The sequence below is a fragment of the Podarcis pityusensis genome (genome assembly GCF_964106645.2).
Source record: "Podarcis pityusensis genome assembly, chromosome: 17".
In the NCBI taxonomy this organism is placed as follows: domain Eukaryota; kingdom Metazoa; phylum Chordata; class Lepidosauria; order Squamata; family Lacertidae; genus Podarcis; species Podarcis pityusensis.
Genome location: NC_138042.1, coordinates 42,329,071 through 42,353,787, shown reverse-complemented (window position 1 = coordinate 42,353,787; position 24,717 = coordinate 42,329,071). Strand labels below are relative to the sequence as shown.

Sequence of the window (24,717 nt, the reverse complement as noted above, 5' to 3'; positions counted from 1 at the left end):
GTCAAGGTCGTTTTGAAGTGTGATCCTGTCCTCTGGGGTGTTAGCCACCCCTCCCAGTTTGGTGTCATCTGCAAATTTGATCAGGATGCCCTTGAGTCCATCACCCAAGTCATTGATAAAGATGTTGAATAAGACCGGGCCCAAGACAGAACCCTGTGGCACCCCACTAGTCACTCTTCTCCAGGATGAAGAGGAACCATTGATGAGCACCCTTTGGGTTTGAGTCCCACATTTCCATTTTGAGTGTTACACTGAGGTCTGTCTGTTTTTGCTATTTATTTTGCATTTTTATATTTGCAGCTCTTTTTTGTTTTTGTGCCTGTGTGGAACCCAGTTCAGCCACTGATTGATTGATTGATTGATTGATTGTGTGACTGCAGTACATTGTTTATTGCTTTCATTTTATGGATCAATGGTCTCGTTAGATAGTAAAATACATGTTAAATTGAGTTTTATGGGTTATTTTTAAAACTTTGGAATGGATTAATCCATTTTGCATTACTTTCTATGGGAAAGCACGCCTTGGTTTTGGAACGCTTTGGTTTTGGAACGGATGTCTGGAACGGATTAAGTTTGAGAACCAAGGTACCACTGTAAGTGTACACAGATCGCATTAAAATCTGCAATCATATGTAAGCAGCTCCAGTACGAGCTCCGTGCATAAGTACGTAAATATTTTACTTCCTGACTAAAGGTAATAATAGTTGTAGGTATTTGCTGAGAACTCCTTAACTATTCTCTTTAGATACTACTTTCCTAGAAACAAGGCATCATCTTCACAAGCATCCACATCAGCATCATCACTGCAACCATAAAGGTGCTAAAAAATCAATTAGAAATAACCACTCACAGTTCACAGCGCTGCTTCCTGCTCTTTCTGCAGCCGGTCAAGATTCATGTTGACTTTCTTTATAATTGTTTATTTAAGCAGGCACACAAGAAGCATGTTTAGAAATCTGTCTCTCTATATCAGTGATGCACACCAGAAATTTAGACAGAGTTCCATCATGCATCCAGGTTTTTGGAACAGAAGCTGTACTTTTGCACTTCACCACAAACAAGCCTCCTAAAACTGGCTTGAGTATTTGGGCTTGGATAAGACTTGTTGACGCTGAGTACAGTTGGAGCCACACAGCGGACAAGAGCAGCACTATAGCAGTGTGACTTGGGCTTCCATCTCCCAGTGAAGTACTTTTAAAAAAAACTTTATTTTTTCAAAACATTTGAGAACAGCTGTGTTTTTAAAATAAACCACTTTTGTAAAATATGACTGAATTGTCTAATCTTTAAATGAAGTGGGTTCTACTACTTGGAAGAACATAAAGCTTTGTGATTGACAAGGTGGGCAAAGATACCAAATTAAAAGCTGTCTTCTTAGGGCCACTGAAAATGCTGTGTAGATCTTGCAAGGGCTGTCATGTTTGCAAACTGCTGATGAAGTCAATCAGCCCAGTTAGGTTAATATTCTCTGTGCCAACAGTTGCCAGGAAAGTATCTACTTTGTGATGTAAGCTTAGCCCAAAATGTTGCTATGGAAACTAATTCACTAAGGATGCTTTAGGAAAAGGAGCAGAAGAAGACACAACTTTGTCCCTTGACCCTGGCTGGAGGTGGTGCCATCAAAGTGTCTGCGTGCTTCAGGGAGAAAATCAGGCAGTTCTGGGACTGGTGCTGGAAAAGACAATAAGGCCTAACTTGCCCTCTGTGAGAACCAAACACTGGCGGTTTGGGTGATGCCCCTAGAACCTTAATGGGGTCTCTGGTGGAGTGTTAATGTTGGGAACCCCTCCATTTCTGTTCAGCCTGAATATATATGTAAAATAAGCCTCAGACCATTGAGAAAGCCACCAGCCTCCAGTAAACCTTTGATCGAAGGAAGCCAGATGGAAGGTATGTCCTGAAACACTTGGGCTGCTCAGAGCCTGGGGGGTGGAGAATGATAGGATATTTAGAAAAATGAAATAACTTGAAATAACTTGCCCAGGATGCTGCCAATGATCTGAAAGGCTGCCTCCATTCCTACCAACCTTTTCAGGAGTTAATATTTGCATGGGGGCAGCCTCTTGTGTTAGTTCCATCCACCATCAGAAGTGTGGGGAATGGAGGGTCTTCTCGGTAGTGGCACCCGTCCTGTGGGACGCCCTCCCACCAGATGTCAAGGAGAAAAACAACTACCAGACTTTTAGAAGACACCTGAAGGCAGCCCTGTTTAGGGAAGCTTTTAATGTTTAACAGACTATTGTATTTTAATATTATGTTGGAAACCGCCCAGAGTGGCTAGGGAAACCCAGCCAGACGGGCAGGGTATAAATAAATTATTATTATATTATTTACCGCTGAAGATTTCATATTTTTTAACCCTGACATTTTTGTCACGCTCATCTCCTTTTGCTGAAGTTTAAACTGTTCTCCATCTGGAACAGTACCTGCATTGCAGAGGGTTGGACTAGATGACCCCTGGGTTCCCTTTCTAACTGGGCTTCTATTATCATTTTTTTATAATTGCATGCTATATGGCTGTCACCACCCTGGGACCTTCTTGTGAAGGGCAGGTAAGAAATCTTAAAATAGAAGGGAAGAGGTGTGTGCAAAGAGACATTTTTCTGGGACTTAGGCTCCTGGGCCTCAGTTTGCCAACATCTAACTAAGGAGGGGGGAAGGCATGCAGCAGGAGGAAGAAGCTGGAGACCACCTCCCCAAAGGTGGACAAAGACAGCAAACGGGGCCTTGAGGGAGACGGACTCACAGCTGAGAAGACTTGGGAGACACGTACAAGAAACAGAGGGGTGGAGAAAGCAGAAATCTGGCAAACCCTGAAGGCCAGCAGCCCCATCCCCTTTGCTCCCATCCCCAATTTCATGAGAGAAACTGGGAGGCCTGAAAGATAGAGCGTGGCCAGGGACAGGACTATTTGCAGGAGTGCACAATTGCAGAGCAGCTACAGTCTTGCATCCTACGGAAACTCCATGCACCCCAACTGCCATGATGTACGGGCCTTGCCAGGATGTGCCCCAACTGCCATGATGTACAGGCCTCACCCAGCTGCAGCCAACCCACCGGGAAACCCATCCTGTCGAGCACAATCCGGCCTTGGGCAGCTGGGCCCATGACATCCCCTACGGTGGGCAAAAGCCAAACTCAGAATGTCAGAATGACAAAACCTCTGGAACGACTGAGGCACCTTCAAATATGTAGTGTGATTTGTTGGCTGAGATCATTTACTTTCAGAAGCAGGCACTCTGGTATGGCTTCCCTGTATCACATACGCAGCCCAACAAGATAACAAGAAACCACTGACGGCACATGAATCAATATGACTCAACCTTTCCCACACACAGATGCAAACAAATCTCACTGCAGCCAACTAAAGACAACCAACCACGCCCTGCCCCCAACCTCTCTCACTACTACCAAGGAAAAATATAATAAAACGGATAGAAAGAGAACCTGCCCAAGTGACACGGGCATAAAACCCCACAGACACACTTAGGTATTATTGTCCCAACCCCCTCTCCCCCCTTCTTCCCCAGCCTTATTCTGTATACAACAATAACCTTCTGTACATAATGTTTTTACATCAAATATAAAAAAGACTCTGCAACTTGAAAAAGAGAGAATGCATGTTGTTTTGTAAACCAAGGAAATCTTTAATATATATGTTTTTAAAGGCACACCTATGTTGATACAGCAGAACCAGCAGATAAGTTTTGAGTGATAATATTACATGTTTTATTTTAATTATCCCATATTTATCCACGTTTGATAACTTTTTACAATGGGAGTGGTGATGTACAGTAATGGGACGTTGAGGGACCTGCACAGTTCCTTGGGGCTGTTTTCAGTTCGTGTGAAGGGTCTTAGAGGCTCCTCTGAAAATTCGATTGATTGATTGATTGCCCCTCATCCAAAAATTTCAGGGCATAAAAATACAAAACAAAAACAAAAAAAATACAGAATAAAAACAAGGGGGGAAATCAATAACCACCCCCCTCTCCCACAAAAACATTCAAGGCCTCAGTTCACAAGGAACGTTTTTCCTTGGTATCTATAGGTAGTATAATGAAGCCACCAGGTGAGCCTCACTTGGGAGAATAAAGCCCCTTTTATTTTTTATTTTTTTTAAAATTCCTCATTCTTGGTGCCTGTTGGTGGACCCAGAAACATGGCACCATTTCCTTCAGCCCTTTTCTTGGAAATGCAGGCAGGGCACTGCTAGAAAGCAGGAGGGAGGGCATTGTCTTCCACTCCGAATCTCTCTGTGTATGTGTGTTGGGGGGCAGGCAGGGGGCAGAGAGAGTTAAAGGCTTAAGTCCTGGTTATAGAAGAAACCTTTTTGCCTGCTGCCTAAAAAAATATGATGGTAGTCCCAGTGCAACTATACAACTGTGAAGCCTTTTCTATCTCTGGTAATTGACTAGAGGATAATTTGTCTGTGAAAGAAAGAGTTCTGCGTCTTGCCAGGGAGATTGAGAATTCTAAGTTCCTTTTATCCATTTTTTTGTTTTAGATCCCTTTTTCCAGATTTACCCCAGTGAGGGGTAAATTAAAGGGCAGGGCAGGTGCTTGATGAAGATACCAAGTGTTGACGTGGGTCTGAGATGGAGAGAGAGAGAGAGCCCACAGTCCATTGGGTGAGGCCTTGGCCAAATCTGACTTCACAATGGGCTGTGGAATGTTTTGCTTCCCTGGAAACCAGGTGAGTTGTTTGAAAGAATCCTGAGATCAGTTAAAAGCTCAGTCAACTGTCTCCTTCAGATCAGTTGACACCAGAGATGTCTTGCTGCTTTAGAGAACTGTCTTTTTTTGGATCAGTTGACAGTGGAAACATCTGTCTCCTTCGGACAACTATCTTTGGCTCAGTTGAAAGCCCAGAGAATGGTATTCTGCCTCCCTTGCTGCCACAGAAGGTAAGGTAAGCCAAAGTGAACTTCTGCAACCAAAGAGGAAAATGATATCAAAATTATACAGCTTGCTCCTTGAATGGGAACTGAAAGATGAGATAATAAAAGAACCAATGATAAAATGGTCACAAGAGCTGGGCCAGACAGATGGGAAAGATTATGGAAAACTGATATAAATTTTACAGTGTGCTATTCGATTAAGGAAAATATAACAAAGATGTTTTACCGCTGGTACCTCACCCCAGTGAAACTATCAAAAATGTATAAAAAACAATCAAATCTCTGTTGGTGGTCACGATATATGTGGTGGGGGTGCAAAGTGGTGAAACAATTCTGGATTATGATGCATGAAGAGCTTTAAAATATATTTAGGAGTTCAATCTTTAAAAAACCAGAGGCATTTTTGCTGGTTTTAGTACTGAGTGACATTCCTAAGGATAAAAGGAATGTATTCCTTTACGCAACCGCGGCAGCCAGAATCGTAGTGGCAAAAAATTGGAAAACTGATAAAAAACCAGAATTATTAGAATGGAGAATCAAATTTCTTGAATTCATGGAGATGGCAAAATTAACAGCATCAACTAGATGCTACTCTAATCAAAAAAATAATAAAGTGGGAATGCGTTTAGGGTTAGGGTCAGTGTAAATGAAAACATGAGACTTATGGTTTTGTTACATATTATTTTATTTTGGAGTTGTCTGTTTATTTTGGAGTTGTTTGTTGTAAAGAATGTATATTATGTGAATAAAATAATAAAGGAAGAAAATCTGGGATTAAAAAAAAAAAGAAGGTAAGATAAGCAGGGAAGAAGGGAGACATGCTGAAGGCTTGGTCGTCCCCCCACCGCATGAGCAGTTTTAAAAGTTGCTCCTTGGTTATTTGACCTTCATAAATGCCATGCTTGCAGGGAGTGTTCTGGTTAATTTTCTGAGGGTTTTTTTGGGGGGGGGAGGGTGGTTGTCTCCATCCAAATGACAGGAGAATTACCAACTCCCCCTCAAAAAAAAAAATCAGTAAAATGCTCCCCCTGTCCCCAATTTCACCACCCACAAATAGGAAGTTCTAGGAGCTCGTTTTTCACTCAGCCCTAAAATACACACCCCACCTCTGCAGGGCTCACACCTGCACCCTTAAGTACTCCTTCCCTCGGGTGCATTGCCAGCACCTTGAATTAGTTTCTCAACTCCCAATTCCTATCAGTCCTAGACAGCAGATCCAAGATGTCAGATGTCATGGAGTAGGGGGAGGAGGAAAATTAGAATCTAGACACATAAAACAGAATGAATTAGCATCATACCATTGGATAACTAGTCAGGAGTTTGTTCTGACCCTGATTGTGAATTGCCAAAAGTAGCCTCTCACTGTCAAGTGTGGAAAGTGGACCAAAGGACCTTTTTAGGAAAGCAGACCCTGGGATCAGTTCTGCACTCAAAATGAAAAATTGTGTCACTGTGGAAAGAGAAGTGACTGGCTGTGACCTTTGTCTGTTTAAAAAATTGTGGTGACTTAATGGTGCCGCTCTCGAGGCTTCACCCAGGGCAAAAAACCTGGCTTGCCCCCCTCACTCCCATAGCTCTGGGTCATAACTCTTTGTGGAGCACATGCGCTGCATGCAGAAGTTCAATCCCCTATGGCATCTCTAGGTAGGGCTGGGAAGGAAAGACTCCTGCCTGAGGCTTTGGAGAGCCACCTGCCGGTCAGCATGGAGGTGGACCAATGATCTGACTGGACAAGGCAGCTCCTTAAAGTCCCAGCAAGGGTGTCTCTTTGGGCATCGCTCCCAGTCCAGGAAGAGAGCGGGCTCCATCTCTCTTTGAAAGGCAGAACCCAACTTTTTTAAAAAAAGGCAGAGGGAATCTATTTTAGCTGTGTTGTTTCCAAACCCTGGTGGGATTTGGCCTCTGTCTGACGTTCCTCCCCTTTCCGCCTTCTTTGTGCACAGCTGTTTATGATGGAGGCTTCTCACCTGTGGTTCCTGCACATCTCAACTGTCCTCTTCTACCACTTCCCCAACCTTGGAGAGTTTCTAAAGATCCCAACTAAGGCTGCTTCTGCTTCTCAGCTGGAGACCCTCCAGACCGTTGTGCAGGCCATGCCTCATTGTGGGTGGTTCATGAGCAGAGGGAAACGGTCCCTCTCCCCAGCTCATAGGCCTCGCTCAGGAGGAAAATTGGAGGACAGCACTAGATGAGCCCTGCAGCAACTGGATCAGGCCCAAGGAACCCTGCTAGAGTGGCAGCCTGTTCTCAAAAGGGCCTACAAGCAGCATGGCAAGAGGCCAATGATAAAAAGGGAGACCATAAAACCATGTTTCCTCGTTCAAAGGTGGGAAACTGCACAGGCCAGCCCTGGTGTGTGGATTCTTCCTCCGTCTTGTCTCTCTTCAGATCCACAAGTGCTCTACCACTTCATCGACACTTCAGAAGTGGCACCCTGGGTATATAAGCTGGTGGTGTCCAGCCCTTCAGAAAGGAGGCAGGTACTTACTCCACAAATGGATCAGATCTGGAGCCAGACTATTCTCCGTGTGGCTATTGCACATTCATCCTCCACTTCCCTGCTTTTTCAGTCATGGATGTTTCTTGCTATTCGGCTGCTTGCTGTCCAGCTGTGGGCGAAGCTTGACAAGATGCCTCCAGCCTGAGTTTGGGAAGGTTTTGAAGCTCCCACCATAGTCCTTCACCAAGAGGAACAGACAGCAGCCACCCCATAAGAAGGGAGCAGCCCCCGCAAAGACAAGAGCATCTCTATACTCCCAAGTATCTGTTTCTTTAAAACATATTAGCATTTTTTCTTTTGTTTTATTATTATTTTTGCTTTTAAATTACTTTATTGAACTTAAAAAAATAACACAAAATCAAAATTATCCATAACAAATAAACATAAAAGAATTGTCAATATCAATCATACTTGATCACAGTCGTCTTCTAGTTCCATTGACTTCCCGCCAACTCCATCTAACTTTAAATGTATATTTATCTAGCGCACTGTGTCTATTTTAACTAATTGCTTAGCCAAGATACTGTACTTTCTTAAACTTGTTCGATGTATAACAAAAGCTATTCAAAGGCTGCCACAGACTTTATGTTGTTGCAATCTTTTATGTAACTTTTAAATAAACCCCATTTATTGAAAAATCATTAATGTTTTCATTTATTTTCTAAATGACAGTAGTAGCACCAATGAAACAAAAAATTGTCCAACAACAAACAACTAAAATTTGTCCTGGTATTTGTACAGACTTGTATCATTATAATAAAGTTTAATTTTTTATACTTTTTATTAGTTTTACATTTTTAATTTTACATTAAAACATAAGGTACAATAATAAAATACATAATTCTCTGACTTCCTTCCTCCCCTCCGTGGCCACTAGCATTTTCTTCTGCATCTCATACCATCCTCCATTTATCTATAAAACTCAAGTCTTAACCATAGCCTTTTTTTACATGGAATGTGTTATTGTAGTCCTGCATGTTTTTAACTGTTTACAATGTTCTTTCAAATAAATTTCCCAATCTTTATTAAAGTTTTTATCATCCTGGTTTCTGATTTTTCCAGTCATTTTCACTATTTCAGCATAGTCCAACATTCTTGTTATCCACTCTTCTTTTGTAGAAATCTTCTGGTCCTTCCAGTTCCGGGCTAAGAGCATCTGGCTTGCAGTCGTAGCATACATGAACAATCTTTTCTGCCCCCTTGGAATCTCTGCACCTAAAATTCCAAATTAAAAAAGCTGCTGTTTTTTTAACAAGTATTATTTTAAACATTTTTTAACTCATTATAATTTCCCAGTATGCTTTTACCTTTTTACAACTCTACCACATATGATAAAAGGTGCTCTCTTTTTCTTTATATTTCCAACATATATTTGAACTATTATACATTTTTGCTAGTTTACTGGGAGTTAAATACCATCTATACGTCATTTTCATATAGTTTTCTTTTAATGTACCGCATGCGGTAAATTTTAAATCTTTCCTCCACAACTTCTCCCATGCAGTTGTATATTATAACCAAAATCTCTTGTGCATTGTATCATTACCAATTTAACCTCTTCATGCTTAGTATCTGTGATGGGACGATGAGCTGCTTGTGTGTAAAATCCTAGTCCCTCAGAGTTTGGTCAAGTTTGCAAACCTCTGTCTGTAACGGAGCCCCTTAAACATGGCTCCGTCAGTCGCTGGCAGATTCCGACAGTGGTTGCTTTCGGAATCGCTTCCAACATAAAAGCTCCTTAACGGAAACACGTTGTCAGGGGTTCAGGAGCAGAGGCAAGGGCAAGGGAGGAAACAGAGAGCGAGGGGGAGGAGGCAGAAGAAAAGATGAGTGATGACGACGACCCGAGATCTCCGAGTCTTTCCAGTGAATCAGAAGATTCACAGAAAGGAGCACCAGTGGCCAGGGCAAGGGGGGAGCCTAGGGGGACACCCCAGGAAGATAGAGCCAGAGGGGACTCAGAGGGGAGCAGTTGGAAATCGGGACCAGCGTCACCGCCAGAGAGCAGGGAAGAGGAAGGGCGCCAGGGATCAAGCGCTGGCAGCTCACAACAGGGGGGAGGGCACGAGTCAGGAGTGGCCACACCTCCATCGGGGAGCGAAGAAACGGTCAGACGGAAGGTGGAAGGTTGGGCGCGCGCGACAAGTTCAAATGCACAGGAAGGTGGCGCAGTAGGCAGCCCGGAAAGGGAGCCAGGTCCTAAAGCCCGCCGAAAGGAGGGAGAAGAGTCAGGGGGGTCAGCGTCAGCGTCAGAGGAATCCCGGAAGGAAGAGACCCCGGGGGGCAGAGGGACCCAGAGAAGAACAGTCAGGCGGAAAAGGTGGAGCAAGGCTAGGATATTAAGTTGGTGTACAAGGGGCGGAGACTCAGATGGAGCTTCGCCGATCTAACCATTAGACGTAGGGTTGCACGCAGCAGCTTGAGAATGGAAACTGTAACTCAATAAAGACTTTTATTTAATGATCGCTGGCTAGCGTGATCCTCTGTGAGCTAGGATCTGGAAGCAACTCTGACAGTAAGCTCCATCTCATGAATTGTGGGCATCTACAGCCTCGCGGAGAGGAGAGAAAGCGGGTGCCTACTAGCGAGCTCACGAACGGCAGACAACATGACGGCCGAACAGCAGATAGTGGAACTCAGAGAAGCAGTGTCGCGCCTGAATGCCGAGGCTCTTGCATCCAGGAAGAGAGAGGAGGACGCAGCTGCCGCCTACAGGGATCTCCAGGTCAGGTTGGAAGTGCTTACGAAGCAAGGGCAACTGACACCCAAACCGGAGGGGATTGGGTTGGGGAGACGAACAGGCGGTTTGGTCTCTCACTTCGATGGGAATTTGCAACAGTACCCCAACTTTAGAGCAGATGTAATGTGTGCACTGCAACTGCTGAACAAAGACTTTAGAGATGAGCAAGAGAAGGTGGGATTCATCATGTCCCATTTGCATGGAGATGCTAAAGCATGGCTGCGCAATTTGTGGAGAGATAAGGATCCGGCGCTCCAAAACGCGGATGCCTTTATTAAAGCGATGGATGGGTGCTTTTTGTCAAGCATTGACGTGGATCTTGCTCGGCAGCAGATACATGGACTGAAGCAAGGGAGGGCCAGCGTAAGGCAGTACCATGCCCGCTTTTTCGCTTTGGTCAGTGCTCTGGAATGGGACAGAGATTCGGCTCCTGTAAGAGACCTGTTTTGGGAGGGATTGCACGGCTCGGTTAAAGATGAAATTGCGAGGGGGGAGAGACCCCGGACCACGCAGGAGATCGTTCAGAGGGCGCTGGCGGTGGGGGTGCGGCTGGAAGGACGTCCGTGGAGCAGTGGCGAAGGGCGTGGAGGGCGCGAACCAGCCAGGGGCTCCTCCTTCCTTCCCAGAGAAGCAGCGCGTGCGCAATCCACGCCTCCGCCAGGAGGAGGAGCGGAACCTATGGAGGTTGGAGGTGCAAGGGCTCAGTCAGCAGCCAGAGCCCTAGCACCGGCAGCAGTGAAAGCGAAGCCTCCTAGAGGGAACAGGAAGTGTTACATCTGCGATGATCCACAGCATATGGCGAAAGAGTGTCCCCAGAGGCTCCACAAGCACACTGCAGCCTCAGCAATGGTAACTGCAGCAACGCAGCAAGGACAACCACAGCAGGGAAACGACGGAGTCTGGTTGGAAGAGGCACTGGGGCCCAGCCAGACGTGTCAGTGAAGCAGTCCCCAGAGATTTTACAGCCCATGGACCCCCTCCCGCCCAAACCGGTAGTGAGGCTCACCGCGTCGCTCCAGCTGCCCAATGGAATCACCATGGACGTGCCAATCACCATTGACTCCGGAAGCAATGCGGACTTTATAGGGCAGGACTTTGTCGACCGGCACGCTATACAGTTGCTGCCTGCCACGCTGCCCCTGCAGGTTGTCACGGTGGATGGCAGGGAGCTGCTAGGGGGGCAAGTGGTGAAGCAGACGCCACCAATGGTGATGCGACTTGGGAATCACAGGGAAATCATCAGCTTCAATGTCACTCAACTATCGGACACGCCCATTGTATTGGGCATGAGTTGGCTGGACAAGCACAGCCCGACGCTGGCTTGGTACCAGAGGCAGCTGACCTTCGGCTCTTCCTTTTGCGCTGAACACTGCATCGTGCCCAGGCAGGAAGGAGAGGAAGAGGAGTCACAGCTGCAGCTAGGCACGCTGCAAGCGGTTCCCCACAAGTACGCAGAATTTTTGGAGGTTTTCTGCGAGAAGGAGGCAGACAGGCTACCCCCCCACAGACCATATGACTGCAAAATTGACCTGCTGCCGGGGGCGGCGCTGCCCAAAGGGAAGCTGTATTCCATGTCTGAGGACGAACTGCAGGAACTCAAAGAGTTCATAGATCATAATTTGGAGCGCGGTTTCATCCGAGAGTCCAAGGCAGCGGGGGGCAGTCCGGTATTCTTTGTTAAGAAGAGGGACACGCCCCAAAAAAGACTTGTAGTGGACTTTCGCATCTTGAACAGTGTGACCAAGCCATCGGACTTCCCCATGCCCCGAATCGACGACCTCCTCGCAAAGGTACGGAAGGGCAGAGTGTTCACCAAGTTGGACCTGCGAGGGGCATACAACCTCATTCGCATGCGGGAAGGAGATGAGTGGAAGACAGCCATGTTCACGCCCCTGGGCACCTACGAATATAGAGTTATGCCTTTTGGATTGCAAAATGGCTCCCACGTTTTTCAAGCTTTCATGCATCACGTGTTGGCGGGGCTCCTCTACAAGACGTGCGTCTGTTTCTTGGATGACATCCTGATCTTTTCGGAATCGCAGCAGGAGCATGACAGACACGTCAAGGAAGTGCTGAGCAGGCTACAGCAACATAGGCTTTACGCCAAGCTGGAGAAGTGCCAATTCGACGTGACGGAGGTGGATTTCCTGGGCTACAAGTTGTCTGATAAAGGGCTCGCCATGGACAGCGCCAAGGTCCGAGCAGTGTTGGATTGGAAAAGCCCACGCAACCGGAAGGAGGTCCAACGGTTTGTCGGCTTCGCGAACTTCTATCGCAAGTTTATCAAAGGCTTTGCGATGCAGACAGCGGCCATCACGGACACGCTCAGCTCCAAGAAAAAGAAGTTCATCTGGACAGAGCAGGCGGAGCAGTCCTTTCAGGCACTCAAGCGTCTCTTCGCGTCGGAAGAGCAGCTGCTTCATGTCAACCCCAGCAGGCCGATGAGGGTGGAGACAGACGCTTCAGACAGAGCCGTGGGAGCAGTCCTGCTGCAGAAAGACCCGCAGGGGGTTTGGAGGCCGGGAGCGTTTTACTCAAGGAAGCTCAGCAAGTCCGAACAGAACTACACCATCTGGGACAGGGAGTTGCTGGCCATTCATGCAGCGTTCAAAGCGTGGAGGCACTTCCTGATCGGCGCCAAGCACACGGTGCAGGTCTGCACGGACCACAAGAATCTAGAGCACTGGCGCACGGCACAGTTCCTGAACCAGAGGCAGATACGTTGGGCTGAGTTCTTTGCGAATTTCGACTTCCGAATAGAATATGTCCCGGGGGACACCAACATCATGGCGGATGCTCTCTCCCGTAAGCCACAGTATCTGGAGGAGGCAACGCCAGCGGCCGCCATGCACATCTTCGCACCGACAGTGTGGGCGTGCGCGGCGGCAACAGTTGACCTGGATGCGGTGCGACGAGCGTTGCAGGATGACTCCTTCGCGCAAGCAAAGATGGCAGAGGTGCACAGGGGCACGGCAGCGACCGACGAGTTCCAGCTGCGAGATGGTTTGCTCATCCGTAAAGGGGCCATCTACGTGCCGGGAGACGAACTTCGCGCCAAGGTACTGCAGCAGCTGCACGACGCGCCCACTGCCGGGCACTTTGGCAAGGAGAAGACGGTGGAATTAGTAGCCAGAGACTTCTGGTGGCCCGGAATGAGAGGGGAAGTCGCGGACTACGTGGCGAGGTGTGACACCTGCCAGAGGGCCAAACCAGTGCACAGACCGCCGGCCGGACTGCTGGAACCGCTGCAAACTCCGTTCGAACCATGGGAGAGAGTGGCCCTGGACTTTGTCACGGATCTGCCCAGCTCGAGGGGCAAGACGGCTGTGCTGGTGGTGGTGGACTTGTTCTCCAAGATGGCACATTTCATTCCGTGTGCGAAGGTGGCCACGGCGGAACAAACCGCCAAACTGTTCATAGACCACGTGTTCAAGGTTCACGGTCTGCCGCGGTCTATTCTGTCCGACCGAGGGCGACAGTTCATCTCGAACTTCTGGCAGAGGCTGATGGGCTTCCTGAACGTCAAGATCAACCTGGCGTCGGCTAGACACCCGCAGACCAACGGGCAAGCGGAGCGGGTCAATGCCATCATGCAGCAGTACCTGAGATGTTATGCGAATCAACAGCCTGCGACGTGGGTGGATTACCTGCCTCTCGCCGAGTTCGCCTACAACAACACGAAGCACGTGTCCACGGGGGTCACGCCGTTCTTCGCCAACAACGGGAGGCACCCCAGAACCTTCCCGGGACTGGAAAGAATGGGGGAGGGGGAGCCGCAGACAGCAGATGCGTTCGCGTCGGAGTTGCAGGAGGTCCACGGTCAGCTGCGGCGGCACCTGGAGCTGGCTAAACACGCATACAAGGTACAAGCGGACAAACACAGAAGGGTTGGCGAAGAGATCCATGTGGGAGACTGGGTCTGGTTAGCAGCCCACGCAGTGCCGGCCAGGTCGTTGGCGAAGAAGAAACTAGGGCATAAACAACTGGGGCCCTACCAAGTCGAAGAACAGGTCAACCCGGTGGCTTTCAGGCTGGCTCTTCCGGAGGGTTCCAGAATGCATCCGGTGTTCCACAGATCGGTGCTCACTCCCTACAAGGCACCTCACAGGTTTCAGGAACCAGGAACGGCACCGGGTCCGCTCCGAGAGAGAACCGGGCAAGGGGGAGTGGCACAGGAGGAGCGCATCAACGAAGTCACGGAGATTTTGGACTCCAGATGGGGGGAAGAGGGGGTAGAATACCTTCTCGCCAAGGAGGGCACCCCGGCCAGTGCCAACAGCTGGGTGCCGGGCTACGCTTTAGACGAACCTCTGCTCAAAGAAGAGTTTCATGCCCTCTTCCCACACAGGCCAATGCCAGCAGACTTTTTCGACGACTGGCTTTTCACGCCCACGCTTTCAGCCAGCACGTTCCGGGGGTTCGACTCGGACGAGGAACCGACACGAGACGCCCGTTCCCCGGAGGGGTCACCCTCGGGATCTGCTTCAGAACCCTCGTATTGGTGGGATGATCGACCAGAGGAGCAGTTCCGCAGAAGGTGGCTGGAGGGTCCAGGACGAGCAACGTCTCCAGAAGGCAACGAGGGAGAGACGGACATGGACGTTTTCGGGGACGACCCGGGTTTCGAGCACGGCGGCACAGAGATGGAAGCGGAGGTGACCGTCGTCAACGAGAGCAGGGAGGAAGAACCGGAAGACTTCGGATGGCGGCCCGCCACGGGAAGCGAACTGTATCCGACATTCGTCCCCCTGACACAGCAGCACCCAGATCCCGCACCGGAAGGAGGGGAGGGGGGAAGAGGGGGCTTCGAGGGGGGGATGGATGTCAGGGGTTCAGGAGCAGAGGCAAGGGCAAGGGAGGAAACAGAGAGCGAGGGGGAGGAGGCAGAAGAAAAGATGAGTGATGACGACGACCCGAGATCTCCGAGTCTTTCCAGTGAATCAGAAGATTCACAGAAAGGAGCACCAGTGGCCAGGGCAAGGGGGGAGCCTAGGGGGACACCCCAGGAAGATAGAGCCAGAGGGGACTCAGAGGGGAGCAGTTGGAAATCGGGACCAGCGTCACCGCCAGAGAGCAGGGAAGAGGAAGGGCGCCAGGGATCAAGCGCTGGCAGCTCACAACAGGGGGGAGGGCACGAGTCAGGAGTGGCCACACCTCCATCGGGGAGCGAAGAAACGGTCAGACGGAAGGTGGAAGGTTGGGCGCGCGCGACAAGTTCAAATGCACAGGAAGGTGGCGCAGTAGGCAGCCCGGAAAGGGAGCCAGGTCCTAAAGCCCGCCGAAAGGAGGGAGAAGAGTCAGGGGGGTCAGCGTCAGCGTCAGAGGAATCCCGGAAGGAAGAGACCCCGGGGGGCAGAGGGACCCAGAGAAGAACAGTCAGGCGGAAAAGGTGGAGCAAGGCTAGGATATTAAGTTGGTGTACAAGGGGCGGAGACTCAGATGGAGCTTCGCCGATCTAACCATTAGACGTAGGGTTGCACGCAGCAGCTTGAGAATGGAAACTGTAACTCAATAAAGACTTTTATTTAATGATCGCTGGCTAGCGTGATCCTCTGTGAGCTAGGATCTGGAAGCAACTCTGACACACGTCTTCTGGACTCTCTGCGTGACAGTTTCCGGCGAGGAGTGGGTGTCCCTACAGGAGGTCCTGAAACCTCCCCACTGTTTTCGCTGGAAGTGTCTCTGAGCCATCCCTCCAGCTCCCTTTCCCTCAGCTCAGCTCCTCTCCCCCTACTGGTTCCCTCTTCAGCTGCTGAGTCTCTCCCAACCTGTGTGAGCCCTTTCACTTCCCTTCCTTCCGATGGCAGTTCCCTGACATCCACCTCCCCTCCAGGGCCCCCTTCATCCCCTCTCGCCCCCTCCTCTACGGGCGGTGAGGAGGCAAAACCCCGGAATGAACTTCCTTCATCTTCCGATGTCCCGAACACTTCTCTCCACCTGTTGCGGTTCCTGGTCTCGAAGTACTCCTCCTCCTCAGAGTCCATCTCCCCTTCCCCTTCCGATTCCGAGAATCCTTCCAACTCCTCCTCCTCATCGGTGGTCCCAAAGTATTCCCTCCGGAACCTCTCCACAGGCTGAGGTTTCCTTGGGAACCTTTGATGGAACGTTTCTATCAATACCTCGTCATTGATATCTTCTGCCATTACCCAAGTGTTTTCTGACTCCGGTTCTCCTTCCCACGCTACCAAATACTCCACCTGATCCCCCTTCCATCTGGCGTCGAGGATTTCTGCCACATGGCTGCTGCATTCCCTTTCTTCTATGACCGGTCCCCGAGTGGCCATCCCTTCTCGTCCCCCCTCATACGGTGACAGTAACGACCTGTGAAATACTGGGTGCAGTTTCATGTGGTTGGGTAACCGGAGCCTGAAAGCCACTGGGTTGACCTGTTGAATGACCTCAAAGGGACCCAATCTCCTGGGTCTTAATTTCTTACAACCTCCTTTGAACGGCAACCCTTGGGTTGACAGCCACACCCTATCTCCCACCCTTATGGTTTCACCTTCCCTTCGGTTCTTGTCTGCCTGCCTCTTGTATTCTTCCTTCGCCCTTTCTAAGTTGAGTTGGAGCTGACGATGGATTGCTTCCATTTCTTCTACAAAATGCTCGGCTGCCGGGACACCCCATCTCTCCCCTTCTCCCCCTGGGAAAGCCCTGGGATGACACCCATAATTAGCCAAGAAGGGGCTCATCCCTGTGGACACATTCTCGGCATTGTTGTAGGCAAATTCCGCCAGCGCCAACTTTTCTACCCAGTCATTCTCTCTGTCATTGACATAACACCTCAGGTATTGCTGGAGGACCCCGTTTGCTCTTTCCGCCTGCCCGTTGGTTTCAGGGTGCCGGGCAGTCGAAAAGTTGACCTCCACCTGCAGTAAGCTCATGAGCTTCCTCCAGAACCTGGAAGTAAATTGTTTTCCTCGGTCTGAGACCACCCTCAATGGCACCCCGTGCAACCTAAAAATGTGTTCTACAAATAACTTCGCTGTCTCTTCCGCCGTGACTGCATGCGAGCAGGCTACAAAGTGGCACATCTTTGTTAGTAGGTCTACCACCACCATGATGGCTGTTTTCCCCTTGGACTTCGGCAGATCAGTCATAAAATCTATCGACACTGCCTCCCAAGGTCCTTCTGGGGTTGGTAAGGGTTCTAATAGCCCCGCCGGTGCCCGCCTCTCCCCTTTGGCTCGCTGGCATTGCTCACACCCTCTTACATACTCCCGTACATCTTCCCTCACCTTAGGCCACCAAAATTCCCTGGTGACCAACCACATGGTTTTGTGTTGTCCAAAATGCCCCGCCGTGGGGCTGTCGTGCAACTGCTTGAGTACCCTCCCCCTTAAGTCTCCTTCAGGGATATACAGTGCCCCTTTGTAATACAAAGCTCCATTTCTTTCCTCGAAACCCCCTGGTTCCTCTCCCTCACCCCTAAGACCTCTGAGCTTATTCTGGGCGTATTCATCATTCTCTGTTTCCTCTACCAGTTCTCTTTGTCCCACCAATGCCGCCCCACACACCCAGCGGTCCTCTGGAATGACATGTCTCTCTTCGGGTGCTCCCTCCCCCTCCAAATATTCAGGTTTGCGTGAGAGAGCGTCCGCCCTAATGTTCTCTGGGCCTGGCACGTAACAAATCTCAAAGTTAAATTTGGAGAACTCCTGGGCCCATCTCACTTGCCGTTGGTTGAGCACTCGTGCCGTCCTCCAATACTCTAGGTTCTTGTGGTCAGTGCACACTTGCACCTTATGTTGTGCGCCAATTAGCAGGTGCCTCCATCTCCGGAACGCCTCATGAATGGCTAGTAGTTCTCGGTCATACACCGTGTAGTTCCTCTCGGATTTGTTCAGCTTTCGCGAAAAAAAGGCACACGGTCTCCACTCTGACTCCTCCTTCCCTGGCTGCAGAAGCACCGCCCCAATAGCTCTGTCTGATGCGTCAGTTTCCACTCTCATCGGTTTTTGTAAATCCACATGCAGGAGTTGTTGTTCCGAGGCGAAGGCCCTTTTTAGTTCCTCAAATGCTCGCTCCGCCTCCTCAGTCCAAACGAACTTCTTCTTACTGCTGAGACAGTCCGTAATGGGCGCCGTCAGGTGGGCAAAGTTTCGGATGAACTTACGATAGAAGTTCCCAAATCCTAGGAACCTCTGCACATCCTTCCTTGTTTTGGGTGTTTTCCATTCCAGCACCGCCTGGACCTTGCCGGGATCCATGGCCAATCCCTTGTCTGACAGGCGATACCCCAGGAATTCCACCTCCTTGGTATGAAACTGACACTTCTCCAGTTTCACCCACAGCTGGTTGGCTTGCAGCCTGCTCAACACTTCTCTGACGTCTCTCACATGCTGCTCCTCATTCTCAGAATACACCAACACGTCGTCTAAGAAGGCCACACAATTCTTGTAAAGCAAAGGCCCCAGGACGTGGTTCATAAACGATTGAAAGCACGCGGAGCCTCCTTGTAGGCCGAAGGGCATAACTAAATATTCAAATGCCCCCAAAGGGGTGAACATGGTGGTTTTCCATTCATCCCCCTTCCTTATTCGTATCAGGTTGTACGCCCCCCTTAGGTCCAGTTTAGTAAAAATCTTTCCCTTCCTGACCCTTGTCAAAATGTCGTCAATCCTGGGCATAGGGAAAGCCACTGGTTCTGACACTGCATTTAAGGCCCTGAAGTCACACACAAGCCTCGGCTTGTTCGTGTTTTTTTTATCCACAAAAAACACTGGGCTGCCCCCCACCGCCCTGGACTCTCTGATGAACCCTCTCTTCAGGTTCTTGTCAATGAACTCTCTTAGCTCCTGCATCTCTCTGTCTGACATGGCGTACAGCTTGCCTACAGGGAGCTGTGCCCCAGGGAGTAAATTGATTTGACAGTCAAAGGGTCTATGCGGGGGTAGTTGGTCAGCTTCCCTTTCGCTGAAGACGTCGCGGAGATCTGCGTATTGTCGTGGTACCTTCACGTTCTCCGTTACTTCAGTCCCTGCTAGGGTGGCTTGGGCCCCTGCCAAACCCTTTCCCTCTTTGCAGTGTTCTAAGCAATGTGCTGAACCAAAAGAAACCACTCTCTGATGCCAGCCCACCAGCGGATCATGTAACGCTAGCCAGCTCATCCCCAATATAATGGGAGCTCCTCCCAAGGTGGCCACATTAAACGCTATCAGTTCGGTGTGCCTTGCCACCTTCATTATCATTGGGACGGTCTGCAAGCTGACTTCTCCTCCCAACAGCTCCCTGCCATCGATCGTGGTCACCTGCAGGGGGTTGCTTAAAGGGATCGTCTGTATCTGGTGTTCAGCTGCAAACTCTTTGCTCATGAAATTGCAGGAGCTGCCTGAGTCCAACAGCGCCTTTATCTTTAGAGGGTGTCCGTTTGGCAGCTCTAGCGCCACTTCTATCACTAGGGCGGGTTTAGGAGGTTCTGGCGTGGGCACTTTCACTGCTCTTTGGCCTGGCTGCTGTGCCCCGACGGTGGCAGCCAGGCGTTGGCTTTTACTTGCTTCGGTATTTCTTCCTCTCTTCCCTCCACAGCTCCTACCATCCCTTGCCATTCCTTCCTCTGGGGGCAGACTCTGGCAAAGTGACCTGGCTGTTGGCAGAGATAGCATTTCCGGGCGCCTTTTCCCTCCTTCTTTCCCCCCTCACTGGGCTTTGAAACTGCGCGCGCGCGCGCTGTTCCGATTTCCATCGGCTCTGCCGGCGGGAAAGTTGGCTCTGGAATGTCTGGAATGCGGAACTCCTTCCAACGTTCCCCCTTCCCTTCCCGCCTCTCCAATGCTCTCGCCTCCTGGCGCGCTCCTATGGTCAGCGCTGATTTGGTCAGCTGGTCCATAGACTCCGCCCTGGGCGCCCGGGAAAGTTCGTCTTTCACAGCCGAAGAAAGCCCTTCTTCAAAGAGCATTTGAATGGGTTCCGCCGATAGATCCCACCCCAATTTATGGATCAACATGGTGAACTCAGTCCAGTACTCACGGACAGATCGGCTCCCCTGTTTGCAAGCCATTAACTGTCTGCGGACCACTCCCTGTTCAATATCGCTGGAAAACATCAGATCCATGGCGCGAAAGAACTTCATCGTGTCCTTTAGGACGTCACTATTCGCTGCCATCAGGGGTCTAACCCAGTCTCTCGCCCCCTTTTCAAGATGCCCAATCACGAAAGCCACTCGTGATTCCTCGTCAGGGAATTCATCAAACTGCAGATTGAGGGCATATTGCATCTCTGTCCGAAAGCCATGATAGTCTTTGGGCTCCCCCCCAAACTTCTGCACCAATCCTGGTACCTTTCTGACGAGCTGGGTGTCTTTCCCCTTTTTGTCTGCATCCTGAGCCCTCCTCTCCTCAAGCCTCGCCGTCTGCAGCGCTAGCTGGACCTCCAACACCCGGTACCTTTCTTCCAGGCTTGGACCCGCTCCAGCTCCTGCTTCTCCGGTTCCGGCTGGGTTGCTCATGATGCCTTCTCCTGCACAAGCTGCTCACGAAGACTGTCGGAATGCTGTGATGGGACGATGAGCTGCTTGTGTGTAAAATCCTAGTCCCTCAGAGTTTGGTCAAGTTTGCAAACCTCTGTCTGTAACGGAGCCCCTTAAACATGGCTCCGTCAGTCGCTGGCAGATTCCGACAGTGGTTGCTTTCGGAATCGCTTCCAACATAAAAGCTCCTTAACGGAAACACGTCTTCTGGACTCTCTGCGTGACAGTTTCCGGCGAGGAGTGGGTGTCCCTACAGGAGGTCCTGAAACCTCCCCACTGTTTTCGCTGGAAGTGTCTCTGAGCCATCCCTCCAGCTCCCTTTCCCTCAGCTCAGCTCCTCTCCCCCTACTGGTTCCCTCTTCAGCTGCTGAGTCTCTCCCAACCTGTGTGAGCCCTTTCACTTCCCTTCCTTCCGATGGCAGTTCCCTGACAGTATCCTATTCTAGTAACATCTTATACATTTTATACATGCATCTTAAGGCAGCCCTGTTCAGGGAAGCTTTTAATCTGTGATATTTTACTGTATTTTTTGTTTCTATGGAAGCCACCCAGAGTGGCTGGGGAAACCCAGCCAGATGGGTGGGGTACAAATAATAAATTATTATTATTATTATTATTATTATTATTATTATTATTATTATTTTAGACAACGTTTTTACATTATTTTCTACCAGTTCCTTTTCAAACCTTGACATTTCATTACTAAATCCATTCCTTTTGTCAGTTTTAAATACATCATTATAATATTACTGATTATAATAAAGTTTCATTGAATTATTTCTAAAGGTCTCCTTTGGTGGTTTCCTTCTGTGATCTAAGCCATTGTCTCTCAACGTTGGACCTCCATCATCCCTGACCACTAGTCCTACTAGCGAAGGATGATGGGCATTATAGTCCAAAAACAGCTGGAGGCCCAAGGTTGAGAAGCACTGATCTAAACAATTCACATATTCGATAAACATTTGCCTTGTATTCAGTGTTCAGATCCTCCCCTTTCTTCCAGGATCTGGGCAATCTGCATCCGTGCAGGTGTTAACAAAAATGCTGGAAGCTCATTATTGGGCTAACCTTGAGTGATCAAGAGTCTTAATTCCTAGCAGCATCATTGCAGGAGACAATTTAACCGCCATGTTACATACTAAGTTATTTTTTTTTAATACATTGCTCCAGAAAGTTTTAATGTTATCACAGTGCCACCACACATGGATATTAACAGCACATTTCCCTCAACAGTTGGGGCCAACTTCTTTAGCTATCTAGGATAGCCTTACTGGTGCATAATGCCACCTGTGCAATAACTTTAACACAGACTCCCGGATTATGACAGAAACTGATTTCACTGTCAGACCACAAGGCGGCCTATTTTTCATTAGTTATTTTAATTTCTAGGTCCATTGCTCAGGGCATTTCTAGGTCCATTGCACTTAAAAGATTGCCATATTCAAGGGCTATTAGGGCTCTATACATTGAAGACACTATCTCCTTAAACAATTGAAAAGTTAACAAAAATGTCTTCTAAAATTGTCAGATTCTTGCATGCCTGGGCAGAGATATCTGGTTTTAAATGGAATCCTAACAGCTGATTAAGGTGATATCACAATCATTTGAGATTTGGTAGATTGACAAGGAAAAGTTCCCTTCATGTGAGAATACCATTTACATTAAAATATTTCAGCTGTTCTGTTCCCAACTGCTCCAATCCGGCCATGCCCCCTGCCTCCTGAAAAGACAGGTGGAATCGGTGGGGTGGGTTGTGAGAGGAGAGACCAGCAGGACTAGCTTTAAAACCTTTTGATTTCCATATGGTCACTGTAGCACATAGGGGTTTGTGTCTTAGCAAGCACAGTTAGTAAGACCTGCTCTACAGACTGGTTCTGAAAGTTCTGTTTTCACACATGGTTTCCCCTTCAGCTGGTGGATTAGCGCCATCAAGTTTTTAAATTGAAAAAGCATTCTACTAGGTTCAGAGATGTGGGATTCAGAATCTGCCCCCACAAACACTCCCATATACAGTTCCAGCTCCCAGCCGTGCCCTCTTCCCCTCATGTATAAACTTGTCTGTTGTGTGTTGCCATATTTTGAATTGCTGAGGCATAATTACAATTGGCAACACTGGAAGAAAAATAAAAAGCTCAGTTGGTTCTCTTCTTTGGTAACACCCCTGAATCATTTTCCTCCTCTGTTCCACCAATCTTTGTGGGAATAATAAATACTGCACTGACCTATGCAGGATTGCTGTAAGGATTTCTGAGATAATGCACGTGAAAGCTCAATACAGTAAATGTATGCCTTTTTTTCTGTCATGGTGGAGCACAGACATTTTGATTTCATTTTAAAAAAACGTTTCTGGTTGCTTGGTGTTAATTTTTAATTTTTTCCTTTCTGTGGTTGCTCTGTTTAGTTGCTTCACGTCAGCTAGTCTTTAGGATTCAAGACATAAACCTATACATGCTTACTCAGAAGTGTCTTACTATGTTCAGTCGGGCTTACGCACAGGTGAGTGTGCATAGGTTTGAAGACTTAGCTGCCATCCCAGGTTATCTGTAAAATTCATATCCAGACTGGATATTGAATGCATCTTCTCTCTGTCAACATGAACACATGTTGATGTGTGCACACTGCAAGTCCCCATGCAATACAGAGGTGGCCTTTTTGCATACTAAGGGAGGAAAGCTTGTTTCGAACTGTATATTGTAAGGCAATAATGTTTCTCCCAACCATATCTATTTTAAACTTTATTTCGTTCCATTTATCTGTTGGAGATAAATGGGTTGTACCTAATCCCTTTCCTCACACGTTTTCCCCTCACAACAAACCTGTAAGGTAGGTTTGGCTGAGAGGTTGTAATTGGCTCAAAGTGACCATGTAAGCTTCATGGGGAAGCCAATATCTGAGTGTGTTATTATGTAGGGGGCAACACAGAGCTCACACAATGATGATTGGTATCAGAACTGGAATGCTAAAAACAGGTAACCTCTTGAAAGCTCCAGAGGGCACAAAACACCACAGTTTGATTTTTGTGTGCTTCATTGCATGAGGGCTACAAAGTGGTGTGTATTGGAGTTGTACTTAGAAGTCAGACTTTGCACTTTTTCCAGATAAACACCATCACCTCCATCTCACTAAACCGGTGGCAAAGTGGGGTGCCAATCTGTGGCTCATCTCAGGTACCAAAATGTCTTGTTCTAGCCCTGACAGCTGGTGCACGCACTGTACAAAGAGGTGAGTTTTCTTTGGGCAGTAAATAACAGCAGAATGCGATCAGGACATTCTCCACACTTACTCAACATTAGATAGACTGTGAGCAGATGTTTCAGCAAGTCATGCACACGCTCAGGGTTCTCTTGGGAGAGCACTTCACATCCCCAAACAACAAATTTTAGAGGCTTTCCTCGAATTGCCCGCCTTTGGTGTCTCCTGTCTCCATGGCTCAGGTGATTCTCAAGGCATTATGAATACTACAGGCACTGTACACATTCAAAATGAAAAGTATATGCTTGCTTTTTATATACTAGAACCTCTGTAGGGCAGCTTGAATATTCAGTGTATCTGATGTTGCATTTTGAATCTGACAAGGACCAAGGTAACTGAAGAACTTCCAGATATGTCAAGTTATTACTTGGCTAGTTATATTGCATGCCCATCCATCCAGGGTCTATTTTTATTTCTTATCTAACTTTATGAAGTTGTATCACAGTTGATTGTTAACCATTCAGGCATGTTGTAGTAGTGAAAGTAATAGTGTCGTTGGCATATAGTAAACAAAGGGATTTCTGCTACCGGATAATCTCAAACATATGGTTTGGGGAGAGACATATGGTGTTCTTCAGATAAAGAACACATCCTTGTCTTACCCTTGCCTTTATTAGAATGGAGTTGGTAAGATTTACCTTGGGATTACATGTAATATCTGTTTTTGGTGTGTTTTTTTGTTTTTGTTTTTAAAAAGCTGTCCCTAGAGTTAATCTCTTTTGAATCAAAAACAGACTTAAGATATACAGTAGAGAGAATATAGTTTTCCTGTTTGATGTTAGAAAATACAGGCTGAAAAATATTTCAGCCCTCTGCTTCCTGGCACAGAAACATGAATCTTACCATATTGGCCCAA

The 24,717-nt window shown here is 48.3% G+C and overlaps 2 protein-coding genes across 5 annotated transcripts in view; both read left to right on the top strand.

Moving 5' to 3' along the window:
• CHD1L (chromodomain helicase DNA binding protein 1 like) overlaps nucleotides 1-1,270 on the top strand; it is a 29,258-nt gene extending 27,988 nt beyond the window's left edge. For both annotated transcript variants that reach the window (XM_080987107.1, XM_080987106.1), the window contains one exon: nucleotides 746-1,270. In XM_080987107.1, coding sequence (XP_080843233.1) covers nucleotides 746-815 — 70 coding nt within the window. In that variant the 3' untranslated portion in view covers nucleotides 816-1,270. The remainder of the gene's footprint in view (nucleotides 1-745) is intronic.
• Nucleotides 1,271-1,526: 256 nt separating this feature from the next.
• The window catches only part of VANGL1 (VANGL planar cell polarity protein 1), a 78,554-nt gene continuing 55,363 nt past the window's right edge, over nucleotides 1,527-24,717 (top strand). The window contains exons 1-2 of one of the 3 annotated variants that reach the window (XM_080987170.1): nucleotides 1,527-1,890; nucleotides 4,508-4,696. The gene's annotated coding sequence lies outside the window, so the exon portion shown is untranslated. The remainder of the gene's footprint in view (nucleotides 1,891-4,507; nucleotides 4,697-24,717) is intronic. The other 2 variants (XM_080987166.1, XM_080987171.1) reach the window with 2 other exon arrangements.